Raw genomic sequence first — 13157 nt, 5'->3', positions numbered from 1 at the left:
GTCATCCGAACCAAACCAAACCAATTAAAATCGGTTTGGTTTGGTTCGGTTTGTTCGGTTTTTTCAATAAATCAAAAAAAATTCTACCATACTATTATGCAAAGTCATAACATTGAAATTGACAAATCGAAATAACACTTTCTTATTGTATCGAAGTTTATATCATCTCTCTCAAAAAGAGGACCAACAATATTTCCAAAATTTCACAAATTTGGATAACACATATATAACTAGTTACATACTTAATGCTAAACTCTACCAACACCAATGTTTAAATCTGAACCCAACCCATTAAAATTTGCACCATCTCTTGAAGAGAAGATTGAAAAAGGATGATGACGATCACTATAGAGAAGGGGCAGATGCTGATAAAATTTCTTAAAAGAGATTAGAAATAGGTTTTGGGGCTGCTTCTCCTGAGCTCATTAGCCCATCCATGGCACGGTGAGGGTTTGTCTTGTGCTTCTCACATAGCTTTGGCAAATACACTCCTGCAAGAATTTAAATGTAAGAGTATTTAATTTATGTAATTAATATATATATATATATTTTAAGGTGAATTTTATGGTAGTTATTAGTAAGTTTAGAAAACACTCCAATTTCACAATTATTCTCAAATTGTAGTCCTGCAAGGAAATAATATACATTCAATATCTTATCTCAAAAAAGCAAAAACGAGTTCAAGTAAGGAAGACTAAAGTAGGGAAGGCATATATGATTGCTTACTAGTTGCCATGATTGAGAATAACAGAGATCTTTAACCCAAATAAGCAGATTGAAGATCTGCAGTGAAAGAATGCGAGTTAGGAAAACAACATAAAGCATCCATGTTCTGTATATTAAAATTATGCTCAAATAGATACATAACAAACTTCATATACTCAATATGTGGGATACATATCCCCAACTTAGCTTCTACCTAATCATGCATAATCAAGCTATATAGTTTGGACGATTTAGCATTGGATTTTAGCAAGACAGCAACAAAACCAACAATAAAATATACCTTACAACAAATCTTAAATCCAGCAATTAATTATATATAAAATGCAGTTAAATATACCTTACACCTTCTCTAACAATCAGATCCTAGAACCCTAACAATAAAAAACACACCTTCTTTAACAATCAGAACCTAGAAGGCTAGAACCCTGACAACTAGAAATAATACACATTCATAAGCTAAAACCCCCAAATACAACAAACTGCATAAACAAATACAACAATCAACAACAATTAGCAATTTCAAAAGTACACTGAACATAGAACATAAATTATTCAAACAGAAGTAGAAATTCAAACAAAATAAAATTATTAACAATTTCAAAAAATCATCAACAAATAATGAACAATCAATAACAATCAGCAACAAATAGATAATACATAAAATAGAGGTGCTGGGAGGGGCTGGGAGGCGCAGGTTCGGCACTGCTAGGAGGGGCTGGGTTCGCTGGTTCGTGCTGCTGGGAGGGATTGAACGTCACTGATGGGTTCGCGCTGCTAGGAACGGCTGAACGTCGCTGATGGGTGGCTGGTCCGACACGGCACGACACTACTTGGCGCTGCTGGGAGGGGCTACGAGGCGCAAGTTCGGTGAGACTGGGAGGGGCTGGTTCGACGGGACTAGGTGGGGCTGCGAGGTGAAGGGAGAGTGGGAGGCAGGGCTGGGAAGGGCTGGGGAGGCGCGGCTACGAGGGGTTGAGGTAACGGGGCTTCATTGAGAGAGAGTGGCTGCGTTAGGTAAGGTGTGTGGAACACTAGGTTATCTGATCTAATAGGGGTGGGTGGGGTAATGGTCTAATGGATTTTAGGGTTTTTAAGTTGACCAGTTCGATTCGGTTTGGTTAAGGTTTTCAGTGTTAGAACCGAAAACCGAACCGAACCGCATAAAAAACAGCAAAATATAATATTTTTTGGTTTGTTCGGTTTTCAGTTTTTTTGGTTCGGTTGATCGGTTTTATTCGGTCTGGATCGGTTTTAAACACCCCTAATTGTGTCTGTGGATTGGACACATTTAGAATACGACACTCGTTGGACATGAGTGTTTGCCGTGTCCAACCGTGTCCTAATAAAAAATAAAAACTTCTTTGAACACACTTAGGCACACTTAAATACCATCACGTGTCAGCGTGTCCAGTCTTATTTTTAACATGTATTCTTGAAATGAATTTAAAAATAATATATATTATTATTTATTAAAATAAAAAATATTTTAAATACCTTATATAATTGAAGAAAGACATTAAAAACATATCCCGTGTTTCTGTCAGTATCCATATATCATAGAATTTTATTAATGTAATAAAATGATTAGTCTAATTGGACATACAATATAAAAGACAAAGGTAAGATGGGTATTCCAAAACAATGAAAGAAAATTAAAAAAAATACCTCCTAGAGGGAAAAAGACTTATTAAGTATTCTAAAAACAAAAAGGAAAGAAAAGTGTTCAGAGAGTAAAAGGTAAAGAAAAATCACTACTACTTTTTCAATGGCGGATGGATTCTTATTCTTCAACAATGGTTCTTGCTAAGGCTACCACTTCATGAGGAAATGTAGTCTTGTCTTAAAAAATTTTGATGTTTCTCGATTTTCATATTTGCCAAGTAAAAACCATGTTTAGTTAATTTTTTTTGAATCTTCTCCTTATTTCAAATTGTTTTTGAAGCCATAACCACCATTTCCATGGTTCCAGATACTGGTTTGGACATGTGAGTTTGTCCAATCTCCAAACTATCTCCGAATTTGAATAGAATGTCATACAATGTACTGTAGTTTCAGTAGCACTAACACGACGAGAGCAATTGGGGCTCATAGCATTGACTTTGGTATGTAACTTAGCTGTAACTGTCAATCCTTTATGCATCACTTTCTAAAGAAAGGATTTAATTTTTGATTGACATTGTTGTCTCTAGATGGATTTCTAAACCTCTTTCAATCTACATTGCTTAGGAAGAAATTTGATTGGAATGTGGTAGAACTGGAATGCCAACAAGTAACCTAAGACAACAGAATAACTTTCATTCTTCTCTCTAGTCCAGGTAACAACATCTTCTTGTTGAGAAATGACAGTCTCTAGAGTAGTGTTTGCCACTGTTGATTGAAACGTATAATTGATTAGTTCTTGATTCCAAGTTATGTTTGGTTGCATGAGTTTAGATACCCAAACTGGATTGTTTTGTCCATTGTAGTTAAAATGAATTTCTGTAGGTGGAAAATTTTTTATCTAGTTATCTTCAGTAATCTTTAACGAATTGCCTCTTCTTATGTTCCATGCCATTTTTCAATACCTTTCTGCCTTCTAAAATACTTTGCCATCCCAAGAAGGGTTATTTTCTATTTCTGCGTGCAAAAAGGTTGAGAATTTGAAATTTTTACTCTTATAGACTTTATGAATAAGAGAGTGTGGCCTTTGTAATTAATCTCCACGCTTGTTTCTCCAACATAGCTAGATTAAAAGCTTTAAGATTTTTGAAGTTCAGGCTCCCTTCATCCTTAAGCCTACAAGTAACCTTCCAACTGACCCATTGCATCTTTCTCTTTGAGTTCTTCTGTCCCCACCAAAACTGCATAGTAGCTTTATGAATCTCTTCTAACAGTGTCTTCGATAATTTGAAATAACTCATGATATAAATCGGAATAGCTGTAGCAATAGTTTTAATTAATACATCTCTTCCGCTAGGAGAAAGAACGGCTCTCTTCCAATGTTGTAATTTTTGCAATACTTTATCCTTAATGTAGTTAAATGTCTCCCTTTTTCATCTATTAACCACTACTGAAAGACCCAAATACTTATTCTGGTATCCAACATGTGGTACAAGCAATAGGGCATCAAGCTGATCTCATACATCAGGAAGTGTGTTCTTGGTAAAAAATATGAAAGACTTGAAGATATTTATCATCTGTCCACTTACCTCTTCATAAGCTTTTAGAATCTTCAATAACTTTTTGCAATCTCTAGTAGTAGCTTTGCTAAACAAGATAAAAACATCCGCAAAAAATAAATGACAAATTTTGGAACATTTAGGATTCAATCTCAAACAAAAAATTTGTAGTCTTCGTTCTCCTATGTGGAGCATACGGGAAAGACCCCCTGTACAGAATAGAAATAAATAGGGAGAGAGAGGATCACTATAACACCTTACCACTCAGAATTTTACGCTTAAGTCGTAAAACAGAAGTGTTGAAGTATTACGACCTCTAAACTAATATATATAATTAAAAATAAATACTTAACTAGGAGCCTTGAAGAGAAGTTTAAGCGAAAATCGCAAAAAAAAGTGCATCGCTCACGTAAAAGAATAACCAGAAACGGAAGAAGACAAAAGACGTAGGTACATGTATATATACAATGATCATAGTTCCAAAATATAAATATCAAGCTCCGACCTCAGCCTGCGAAGCCAAGACTAGCCGGAGAATATTTACACACACACATACATATCCCAAAATATCCCAAAACAGAAAATCAAAACAACTGTTTCTCCAAAATAGCCTCTAGGAGGGACAAAATTCCAAAATACATATAGAGGAGAACGAGGTGCCTCCTGACTTGCAATTGGGAAACAACAATATATGATGGAATGATAATCGAAAATTCTCAGTATGGAAATGATGCCAACATAGGTAATATATAAGGTCTCAGAAAAATCAGAGTCATTCCTATAACTCCGACACTCAGAATTAAACTTAAGGGAAAATACTAAACTAGAAATTGAGTAAATTATCTAAGGTTCTCAAGTTTTAAATCTAATTGTAACTCAATCATTCACTTTTTGTTTCCTTCAATTCTTCGAAAGACCGGTAGAACTATTCTCAGCGTCACTTTCGCCAACATGAGGGATCTCTAGTTGCAAAGATATATAAAACAAGCAAAGATAGGACAAATAGGATGCAATTACAGCAAGTAATACAAATAGCAGATAAGCATGCTAATCAATTAGGCAAATCAAAGTAATGTACACTTAAGCAAAACATACAAATGCATATGATGAATGTCTGTCCTATGGCTAATGATATCATCTGTCGGTTCTATAGCCAACGTAACATGTCTTGATAGCTAACCCCAGACATTATCTCTCTGTTGCGCTCAATTATTTCAGCACATCGGCTGACCGTTAAAGAGAGAATGTTCTATCTTTCATGGTTAATTTTAGTATTTTACTCTTAGTTTAATTAAACTTATTATGTCTTGGGTCTTAGGCCCTATTACAAATAAAAAAAGTTATCAATTTTTTTATGGAACTGATTTTTTTTATACATTAATGACTCATTAATCCATGCTAATGCTCTTATTTATAAGAGAGAATTAGCAAAAAAGACTCTTAACAAAAGCTAATGCTCTTATTTATAAGGAAGAATTAGCAAAAAGACTCTTAACAAAAGCCAATTAATAAAGAAGACCAATTATATATCATTCACAACTAGAAAATAGATTAATACAGACAGATTTATAGACAGATTTAGTTTTTATTATAGACGAATTTTTGATTACCGACGAAATTACCGACGGATTTTGTCCCTTTGTAAAAGCCCCGTCAGAAATTATTTACTGACGCATTTTTTTCCGTCAGAAAATTACCGACGGATTTTTTCTCTGTAAATTCTCCCTCCATTTCCTGAAGGCGACAAACTTACAGACGAATTTTCCGTCCGTAATTACAGACGGATTTTCCGACGAATTTTTCGTTTGTAATTACAGACAAATTTTTAGATGGATTTTCCGTCTGTAATTACAGGCGAATTTTCCGACGGATTTTTCGTCTGTAATTACAGGAAGATTTTCAGACGGATTTTCTGTTTGTAATTACAGACAGATTTTCCGACGAATTTTTCGTCTGTAGTTACAGACGAATTTTTCGACAGATTTTTCGTCTGTAATTTAAACTTTGAAAAATCATGATTACAGACAAAAATTCCGTCTATAAATCCGTCTACAAGGTAAAATAGAATTTTTTTTACTTTTTCTAATTACAAAATAAACTTTTTTTCATACAAAATAAATATAAATTTAATACAAATTTTTATCTAATTCATATTCGAATATTTACAATATTTCAAAAAAAAATAAATTCATCGTATTAAAAATAAACAATATTTACAATAAATTATTCAATATGAATTGAAGATACAGCCGAAGTGATTTCATTTGTTCTAGGGTCAGCACTTTCTAAAGAAACGCCACAAGGATCTTCTTTAACCAGAAGGGCAAGAACATTTAGTGAGCTCCATGTTTTTGTCACATTGCTGCTTGAATCTCCCAAAGTAACAACAAAGACAGCATCAAATCCTCCTGCTCCTGGAACTCCAGCCAACAACACTGCTTTAATAACTGCTTCCTTGTTGGGTTCAGAAGCTTGCTCTATCCATTGTGAGAATTGCATTTTCAACATCAACACAAGAAGAAAAGCAAGAACATGAGAGCCTAAAGTGTAGTCTCAAGAACATGATATCACATATGTGCATTAGAAATTCAGTCACACCACTTGAAACTGAAAATCAGGCAAACAGTAAAGTTGGATATATAATCTCTTTCAAACCCATCAAAAGTCAACTTAATTGTACAAGTCTAATAGTAAAGATGCCCTATCTCATTAAAATAACTAATAAACAGGAATGTAGAAATTTAATCTAATGCAAGGCATATCATAAGGCCAAAATGTTCTAGTTATTTAACAGTGAGCATTATCAATCAGTTTACTCTACATCCACAGGAGTAAAAATTCTAATTTTGATGTTACTTCCATTAATTAAAATAGTATAAGTTTGAGATTTCATGACAATACTATTCATCTTGACTTGAATCCACTTTGGTCTTAGTCTTATTGAGTAGCTTTTTATACTTGATTTTTCTTTCATTTATTAACTAAAATTCTTAGTATTGTTTGGATCTATATAATTTCCAGTTTGTAGTGAGAATTACCTGTTTATTTAAAGCATCTAAAGTTTCCTCATTAAGATCATTACTAGCTGTAATACTAGTCTTCCCAAAGTCAGACACCGCGAATTCCTTTTCAATGCAGCAAAAGATCTTCCTGGCTTGACAAGACAAATAGGCAAGGTCACCAGAGTCCAGTCTAATGCCAACTACTTTGTATCTGCACCACAAAGCAACTAATGTTTTATTTTAGGGGGTTGAGGATGCTTAGACACTATTCAAAAGCCAAAACCAATCTGCAATCCTTAAAGTGAAAACAAGGAATGCTTAGAAACTAATCAAAGCCAAAACAAATCTGCAATCCTTAAACCAGAAACAAGGAACACCAAGGCATAATAGAACATATTAGCTAATAATGAAGGAAGTAATTCATGGAAGGAAAATAAGAAACGAATAACAAAATTGTGTGTCCCGATTAATCAAAATCAACAGGGAAAACTAACAAACCACAATATGAAACTTCTAACCAAGTATTGACAATAAAAATGAAGGGGAGGAATAATCAACTTCGGACATACCCTAACTCATTGAGAGCTAATGCAACTGCACAGAAGTTGGGGATTCCACTTCGTATGACCTGCCAAGAAATGCAAAGGTGATTATATGGAGAAACAGCTAAGCTAAACTAAACCAGAAGTAATTTAGAACAGCGAGATTTGCACACAAGGATGGAACATTGCTGACAAATATTCTTGATCTCACGACTTTAGAATATAGATTAATCTTCTCATAATAGCTAATCTTTCTTTTGCGACACATTTAACTTGGACAATAAGAGCTATATTTCTCACCGGAAGTGCTAGTTTCCACAACAGGACTTCTGGTTGCCACAGGAGAAGAATTAGGTGATTGTTTCTTCTTCTCAGCAGTAAGAACTTGAGAGAGAGCAGCTACTGCTGCTGCTCTTTGTGATCCTTGACTTCTTCCAGTTGTCTTAGGGCTAGAACTTTTGGTTCCGGATGATGATTTAAATGCAGAGTTTAAAGCAGCCAAAGCTTCTGCTTTTTGTCTTAGTCCTCCTTGATTCAGCCCATTCAATCTATCCTGTGACTGTAGCACAATATTTTTATAATCAATAAAAGAATCATTTTTTGTCTTGAGTTGCTAGCAGAGAAGTAGATCTACTCATTAGGCAAAATGTTTAGAAGGTAGTAGCCAATGAATCTCTTTGTTGTGGATATCTAGATCAGCAATTAATTAAGCATTGTATATCTAGTGATTACATAATTGACCAGTCAATGAGTCAAGTAAATCTATATTCTCATATTAGATTAGTGAGCACGGAAAGCATAGAACTAAGTACACATTTCCAAGAACTATTAGCCCCTAAAAATGCTTAGAACTTAAAACTAGATTAAGAAACACTCATAATTAAAAGCAGAAACTACCTGGCCAGCAATCATTCCAAGTCCCGTGCTTTGCATTAAAGACTTTACACCCACGCCATCACCAAGTTTTTGACTAGCTGCTCGGAACTCTTCCATAGATTTCTCAGGGTTATTGCACTAAGATCAAGGGGCGTGACTTCTCTTTTTCCCATAGAATGTAAACATGTCAGTTACTATTGATAGAAATCCCTACTATATATATATAGTCTATGATTTTTAAATTGCTTTTATAAAATAATTGACACCAGTAGTATAATACTTGACTCAAGTTTCAGTCCAAGAAAAAAAACCATTAAGTTGTTGTTTGTAGCAGCAGAAGTTGAACTCCACAAGCTTTCCATAGCTTTTAGATTGAACCCTTCTGCCTACTATATATATATATATATATATATGTATGTTATATTTCAAAACCTTGAGCCTAAGTTGCTTATTCATATCTCCAAGATGGCGCTCCTGCAAGATCAATGAAAAATACAAAAATTGAGAATAATAGCATGCAAGTTCAAGTGAACTCCTTATACACTTTTACAAATATTCCTATATGAAAATGCACTTTTACTAAAATTCCAACCAGAAGAACCTTTACAAAATCTCAATCAAAAGAAGAGGTCGAACATATTAGTTGGATGCACATGGGGACCATCACTCTTTCAACAAGACAACAACAATCTAAGGTAAGAGAGTAATATTCTCCATCTTCCTCAAAATATACATATATCTCCATTTCCCTTAGAAAAATAATGCCAAAAATTAAGTTTGATATATGGTCGTTCAACTTTATGGTTTAGGATATAGAAAAATATTTAGATTTACGGTTCAAGACAACATGATTTTTCCACCTTAACTTCATGCTAAAAAGCAGAACCTCTACAAAATTTTAGTATCTAAATTCTAAATAGCAGTAAGCAAAAATGAGTCACAAACAGTGAGCATTTAACTATAAAGCAACATGGAAGCTATATCCAACTATAAAGCAGCAAAAATGAAGGCATGATCACCATGAAGCTGTCACCAAATTCTTTGATCAGAAATCTCTTTTCTCAATATTTATTCATGGAAGCTATATCCAACTATAAAGCAGCATCAGGATCCAACCTTCTCTGGATTGCAGCAGCAGCCTATAGTGACAAAATTACAAATAAACAAGCAGAACCATTAAAACCAACCAAAGAGCCTCAAATAGTTTAATTTGGGATTCTCACCTCAAAGTTACCAAGCTTGTATTGGTATGCCATTTTCTCCCTCAGTTGAGCTTGCTCTTTCATTGCCTGTGCCTGTAAATGATAGCCTAGAAGTGTGAGAAGAAAAGGACCTTGACATCAAGAAAATAATCTAAGAATATGAGTCACATCAACATAAAAAAGCAATCTGGTAAAAACTAACCATTCCACTTTGCTGAATAAAAAAGTAATCAAAAGCTCAATAAAGCAGCAAGGCAAATCCAAAAGAGCGAAAATAAGTACATTAGAGATTTACTATACAGAGCAGGCATGACTGATGCTAAATCTGTACCAACTCCAATGCTGTCCTTTGAAAAACTATCCAAGCATGGCTCTGAGTCCTATCCAGATCCTTCTATTGGTGCCTTGTAATATGGTACCCTAACAAGGCCTGAATTGTCTTTCTCTGTTAACAAAGTTAGTCAATTCATGCAAAATCCATTGATAACTCACTGGAAATCAGTGAAAAGAATATTAAGAAATCTGGCCAGTTCAATAGATCATGGTTTATTGTTTCATCCATAAGCTAATTTTCGAATTTAGTTTTGCTGATGCAGATTGGGCTTCTGACATTTATAATCGAAGATCTACATCTGGTTATTGTGTCTTTCTTGGGAGAAATCTGTTAGCATGGTCAAGTCGAAAGCAACATGTTGTAAGTAGGTCCAGTGTTGAATCAGAGTTTTGAAGTCTGGCAGCAGCAACCACTTATCTTATTTGGTTACAAAATCTTCTTTTTGAACTTGGTTTCAAGCATTCTAGCACACTAACTCTTTATTGTGATAATGCAAGTGCTATGAAAATGTCAGCTAATCTAATTCAGCACTCGAACCAAGCATTTTGAGCTTAATATTCATTTTGTGAAAGACTTAGTTATTTAACATAAGCTGTATATTATTCACATTCCACACAAAGGCTTGCAAAAAGAGAATTTTTTCATGTAAATCCATATTCCACACAAAGGATTTTTAAAAAGGACATTCATTTAGTTTCATGTGGGAGTCAAGAAAAAACAAGTTACTAGAGCATTTGCTAAATGAGAAAAATTATTTCTCGAACAAGTGACCTTCCAAGTCATAATTAAGAAAACCTCAGGTCACCAAGTTCAAATAGAACAACAAGGCAACACACAATAAACAAGTTTCAAGAGCACAATGACAAAAAGAAATATTAAATACCCTTGGTGAAGGCAGAACACGACCATCCACTTGAGTAAAGCCAGTGCTTATAGAAATTCCACAATTTTGAAGCACAAACCAATCAGCAAGCAAATGCATGGAACAAGTCCTTCAATTTTCAAACCAAACCCTTCAAGTTAGACCCTTTTTCTTCACAATAGTTCTTATGCAGAAAATTAAACTTTAAAGCTAATGATATTAATTATGGTTTACCTGCTAGAGCTAGTTGTCTCCAAGTTATGACAATTCCTATTAAGAATGAGACTGAAGCTCCAATAACAATCATAAGCTGCAATACAATTGCAGTTAAGACCAAAATTCACTCCAATGGTGTGCTTCAACATTTTAATCATCAAACAAGTAATATGATCATTCTTAATGTTTTCCTACCTGATTTGTTGTTGCAATTCCACCTCGAAGATTCTTTGGTGCTATTTCAGCCATATATATAGGAACCTGTTCCATTTTGCTAACATAAGATATAGCTTTCTATCAATGCTTCTAATTAGGAAAAGAAAAATATTGATAATATTATAATATACTATAGTTAATTACCACATATGAGATAACTCCAATTCCATATCCTGTGAAAAATCTTCCAAAGTCAAATGAGTAAGGATCTTGAAGCAGACAAAATAACAAATTGAACCTTATTTCAATTTTGATAACCTTTTTTAGGAGATGAATTTACATATTGCATGAGATTCATACCTTTGAGAAGAAGAGGGCTAACCATCCTGTTATGCAAAATGCTGTTGACATTCTCATTGCCTGTTTCCTATGAGAAGCAAGGATTGTTTATCAAAATTTAAAGTCCCTCATAAACTGCATAAACTTATTTGGAATTTAGATTTCACATACCCCTTTCCGGCCAACTCTAACTCTGCCACCACCACCTCTTCTCTTGCCACCGCCACAAAGTGATGGAGTTACAAAGTTACAAGAACTTGCAACCTTGTTAGAAAGCAAGTGCCATGATAAATTGTACAATATCAACTAGCCATCAGCTAGCAAGAGCCTACAACAAATTCAACTATTCAATTCAAATTCATAGAAGAACAAATGCATCAGTTGCATCCCTGCTACCAACAGCTTGAATAAATTGAATTTAAGACTTTCAAACCCATAGATATCAAGAACTCCAATGACAGATTTAGAATTTGGCTAATGCATCCCTGCTACCAACAGCTTGAATAAATTGAATTTAAGACTTTCAAACCCATAGATATCAAGAACTCCAATGACAGATTTAGAATTTGGCTAATGCATCCCTGCTACCAACAGCTGCAACAGGATCAAGGGTTTTTGTAATGACCTCCTCAGGTGTTACCATCACACGCTTGATCAGTGCATCTTCCAAGCTCTTAGCATCACACCTACAATAGAATTACATAAAATAAACTGATCCACTTGGAATTTGAGAAAATGTTTTGCATTTGATCAAAGTAGTTAAAATTACCTAACACTTTGAGCTTGGTATATATCCAGCTGATATAATTGTATCCAATCTTCCATAACCTATGCTACCGCCAACACAAATTTTTAATAAATCAATAAGATTGAATGAAAAAGCAAATTAAAATACACATTAATAAGATTGAATGAAACAACATTAGATCTAAATTAAGGTGGAGTAAAAAACATGCAGGAAGCAATTCCATGGAAAATTGAAGGAGAAAGGGGGAAAATAACGCAAAAAGCACTTACAATTCATGGCTGTGAATCGGAACGAGCTCAGAAGAGAACAGAGATGCGTTCACCGACGGGAAAATTGTTCAGAAAAATAGATCGTCGCTCGAGGAATTGAACAGTAAGAGAAGTGAGAGAGTGAAGGTGGAAGAAGAAATCGAAGGAGTGGTGGAGGCGAGGCCGCAGACGATGACGACGACGATGGAGGGACGATCGGGAAGAGATGGAGGAGGCGTTCTCTGTGAGCTATGTATGTGTATGAGAAGGGGAGCTCGAAACCTAATTAACCCTCGATAAAAAAGAGAAAGGGAAAATTATTTTAAAGGACCATTAGAAAGATTTAATTATTAAAAAAGACCTTTAATACTAAAATTAATAAGAAGAACCAAATTTTTTTATAATATTTAAGAAGATGAATCAAATTTTTTTATAATAAGAATATAAATCTTTTTTATAAAAAACTTTTTTGTCATGAAAGGTGCCCTTGAAGCTTAGTTCATACTGCTGAAGAAGCAAATCTACCTTCCACTCCTCCATGATTTCATAGTTCCCTTTGGTGTAACGTGGATAGTGAAGAGGCATTTAAAATTCTGAACAAGTAATAGGATACTCTTGTTGGGTCAATCCTTCTTCAGCACTTTTGTCAATAGGACAGTACTCCAAAACATGGCAAGTTGAGTGAACAAGCCATCTAAGAACCATTTAGACAATGCTTCAATTTTTGTTTCAGGTGAATCTTGCATAT

The 13157-nt window shown here is 34.4% G+C and overlaps 1 protein-coding gene across 15 annotated transcripts; it reads right to left on the bottom strand.

Moving 5' to 3' along the window:
• Positions 1-6005: 6005 nt before the first annotated feature.
• On the bottom strand, positions 6006-12723 carry LOC107458592 (villin-3). Of its 15 annotated transcripts, none has more exons than XR_008001409.1 (18): positions 12431-12721; positions 12183-12246; positions 11847-12099; positions 11585-11741; positions 11435-11501; positions 11279-11307; positions 11114-11179; positions 10937-11012; positions 10724-10832; positions 9789-9951; positions 9528-9599; positions 9324-9443; positions 8616-8778; positions 8326-8466; positions 7729-7987; positions 7456-7514; positions 6923-7097; positions 6006-6361 (listed from the first exon to the last, which is right to left on the bottom strand). XR_008001409.1 is itself a non-coding variant. In XM_052251959.1 (5 exons), the coding sequence occupies exons 1-3, from the start codon at positions 8419-8421 to the stop codon at positions 7462-7464; spliced, it is 408 nt and encodes a 135-aa protein (XP_052107919.1). In that variant the 5' UTR covers positions 8422-8609; the 3' UTR covers positions 6006-6361; positions 6923-7097; positions 7456-7461. The 15 variants fall into 15 exon arrangements, 1 of the variants encoding a protein (XP_052107919.1); XR_008001412.1 differs by having other exon boundaries at positions 11943-12099; XR_008001416.1 differs by having other exon boundaries at positions 6923-7113; positions 11585-12099; positions 12431-12723.
• Positions 12724-13157: the final 434 nt, after the last annotated feature.

The sequence above is a fragment of the Arachis duranensis genome, chromosome 7 (assembly GCF_000817695.3).
Source record: "Arachis duranensis cultivar V14167 chromosome 7, aradu.V14167.gnm2.J7QH, whole genome shotgun sequence".
NCBI classification, from domain to species: Eukaryota; Viridiplantae; Streptophyta; class Magnoliopsida; order Fabales; family Fabaceae; genus Arachis; species Arachis duranensis.
Note: the sequence above shows the minus strand (reverse complement) of the source record. Positions and strands in the feature narration are given on the sequence as shown.

What these genes read in the sequence shown, in the direction of transcription:
- LOC107458592 (XM_052251959.1), bottom strand. Translation starts at nt 8,421, where the DNA reads ATGGAAGAGTTCCGAGCAGCTAGTCAAAAACTTGGTGATGGCGTGGGT. An exon ending in TTGGAATGATTGCTGGCCAG is followed by an intron (nt 7,988 to 8,325) that starts GTAGTTTCTGCT and finishes ATTGTGCTACAG; the next exon opens with TCACAGGATAGATTGAATGG. An exon ending in TGTGGAAACTAGCACTTCCG is followed by an intron (nt 7,515 to 7,728) that starts GTGAGAAATATA and finishes ATTTCTTGGCAG; the next exon opens with GTCATACGAAGTGGAATCCC.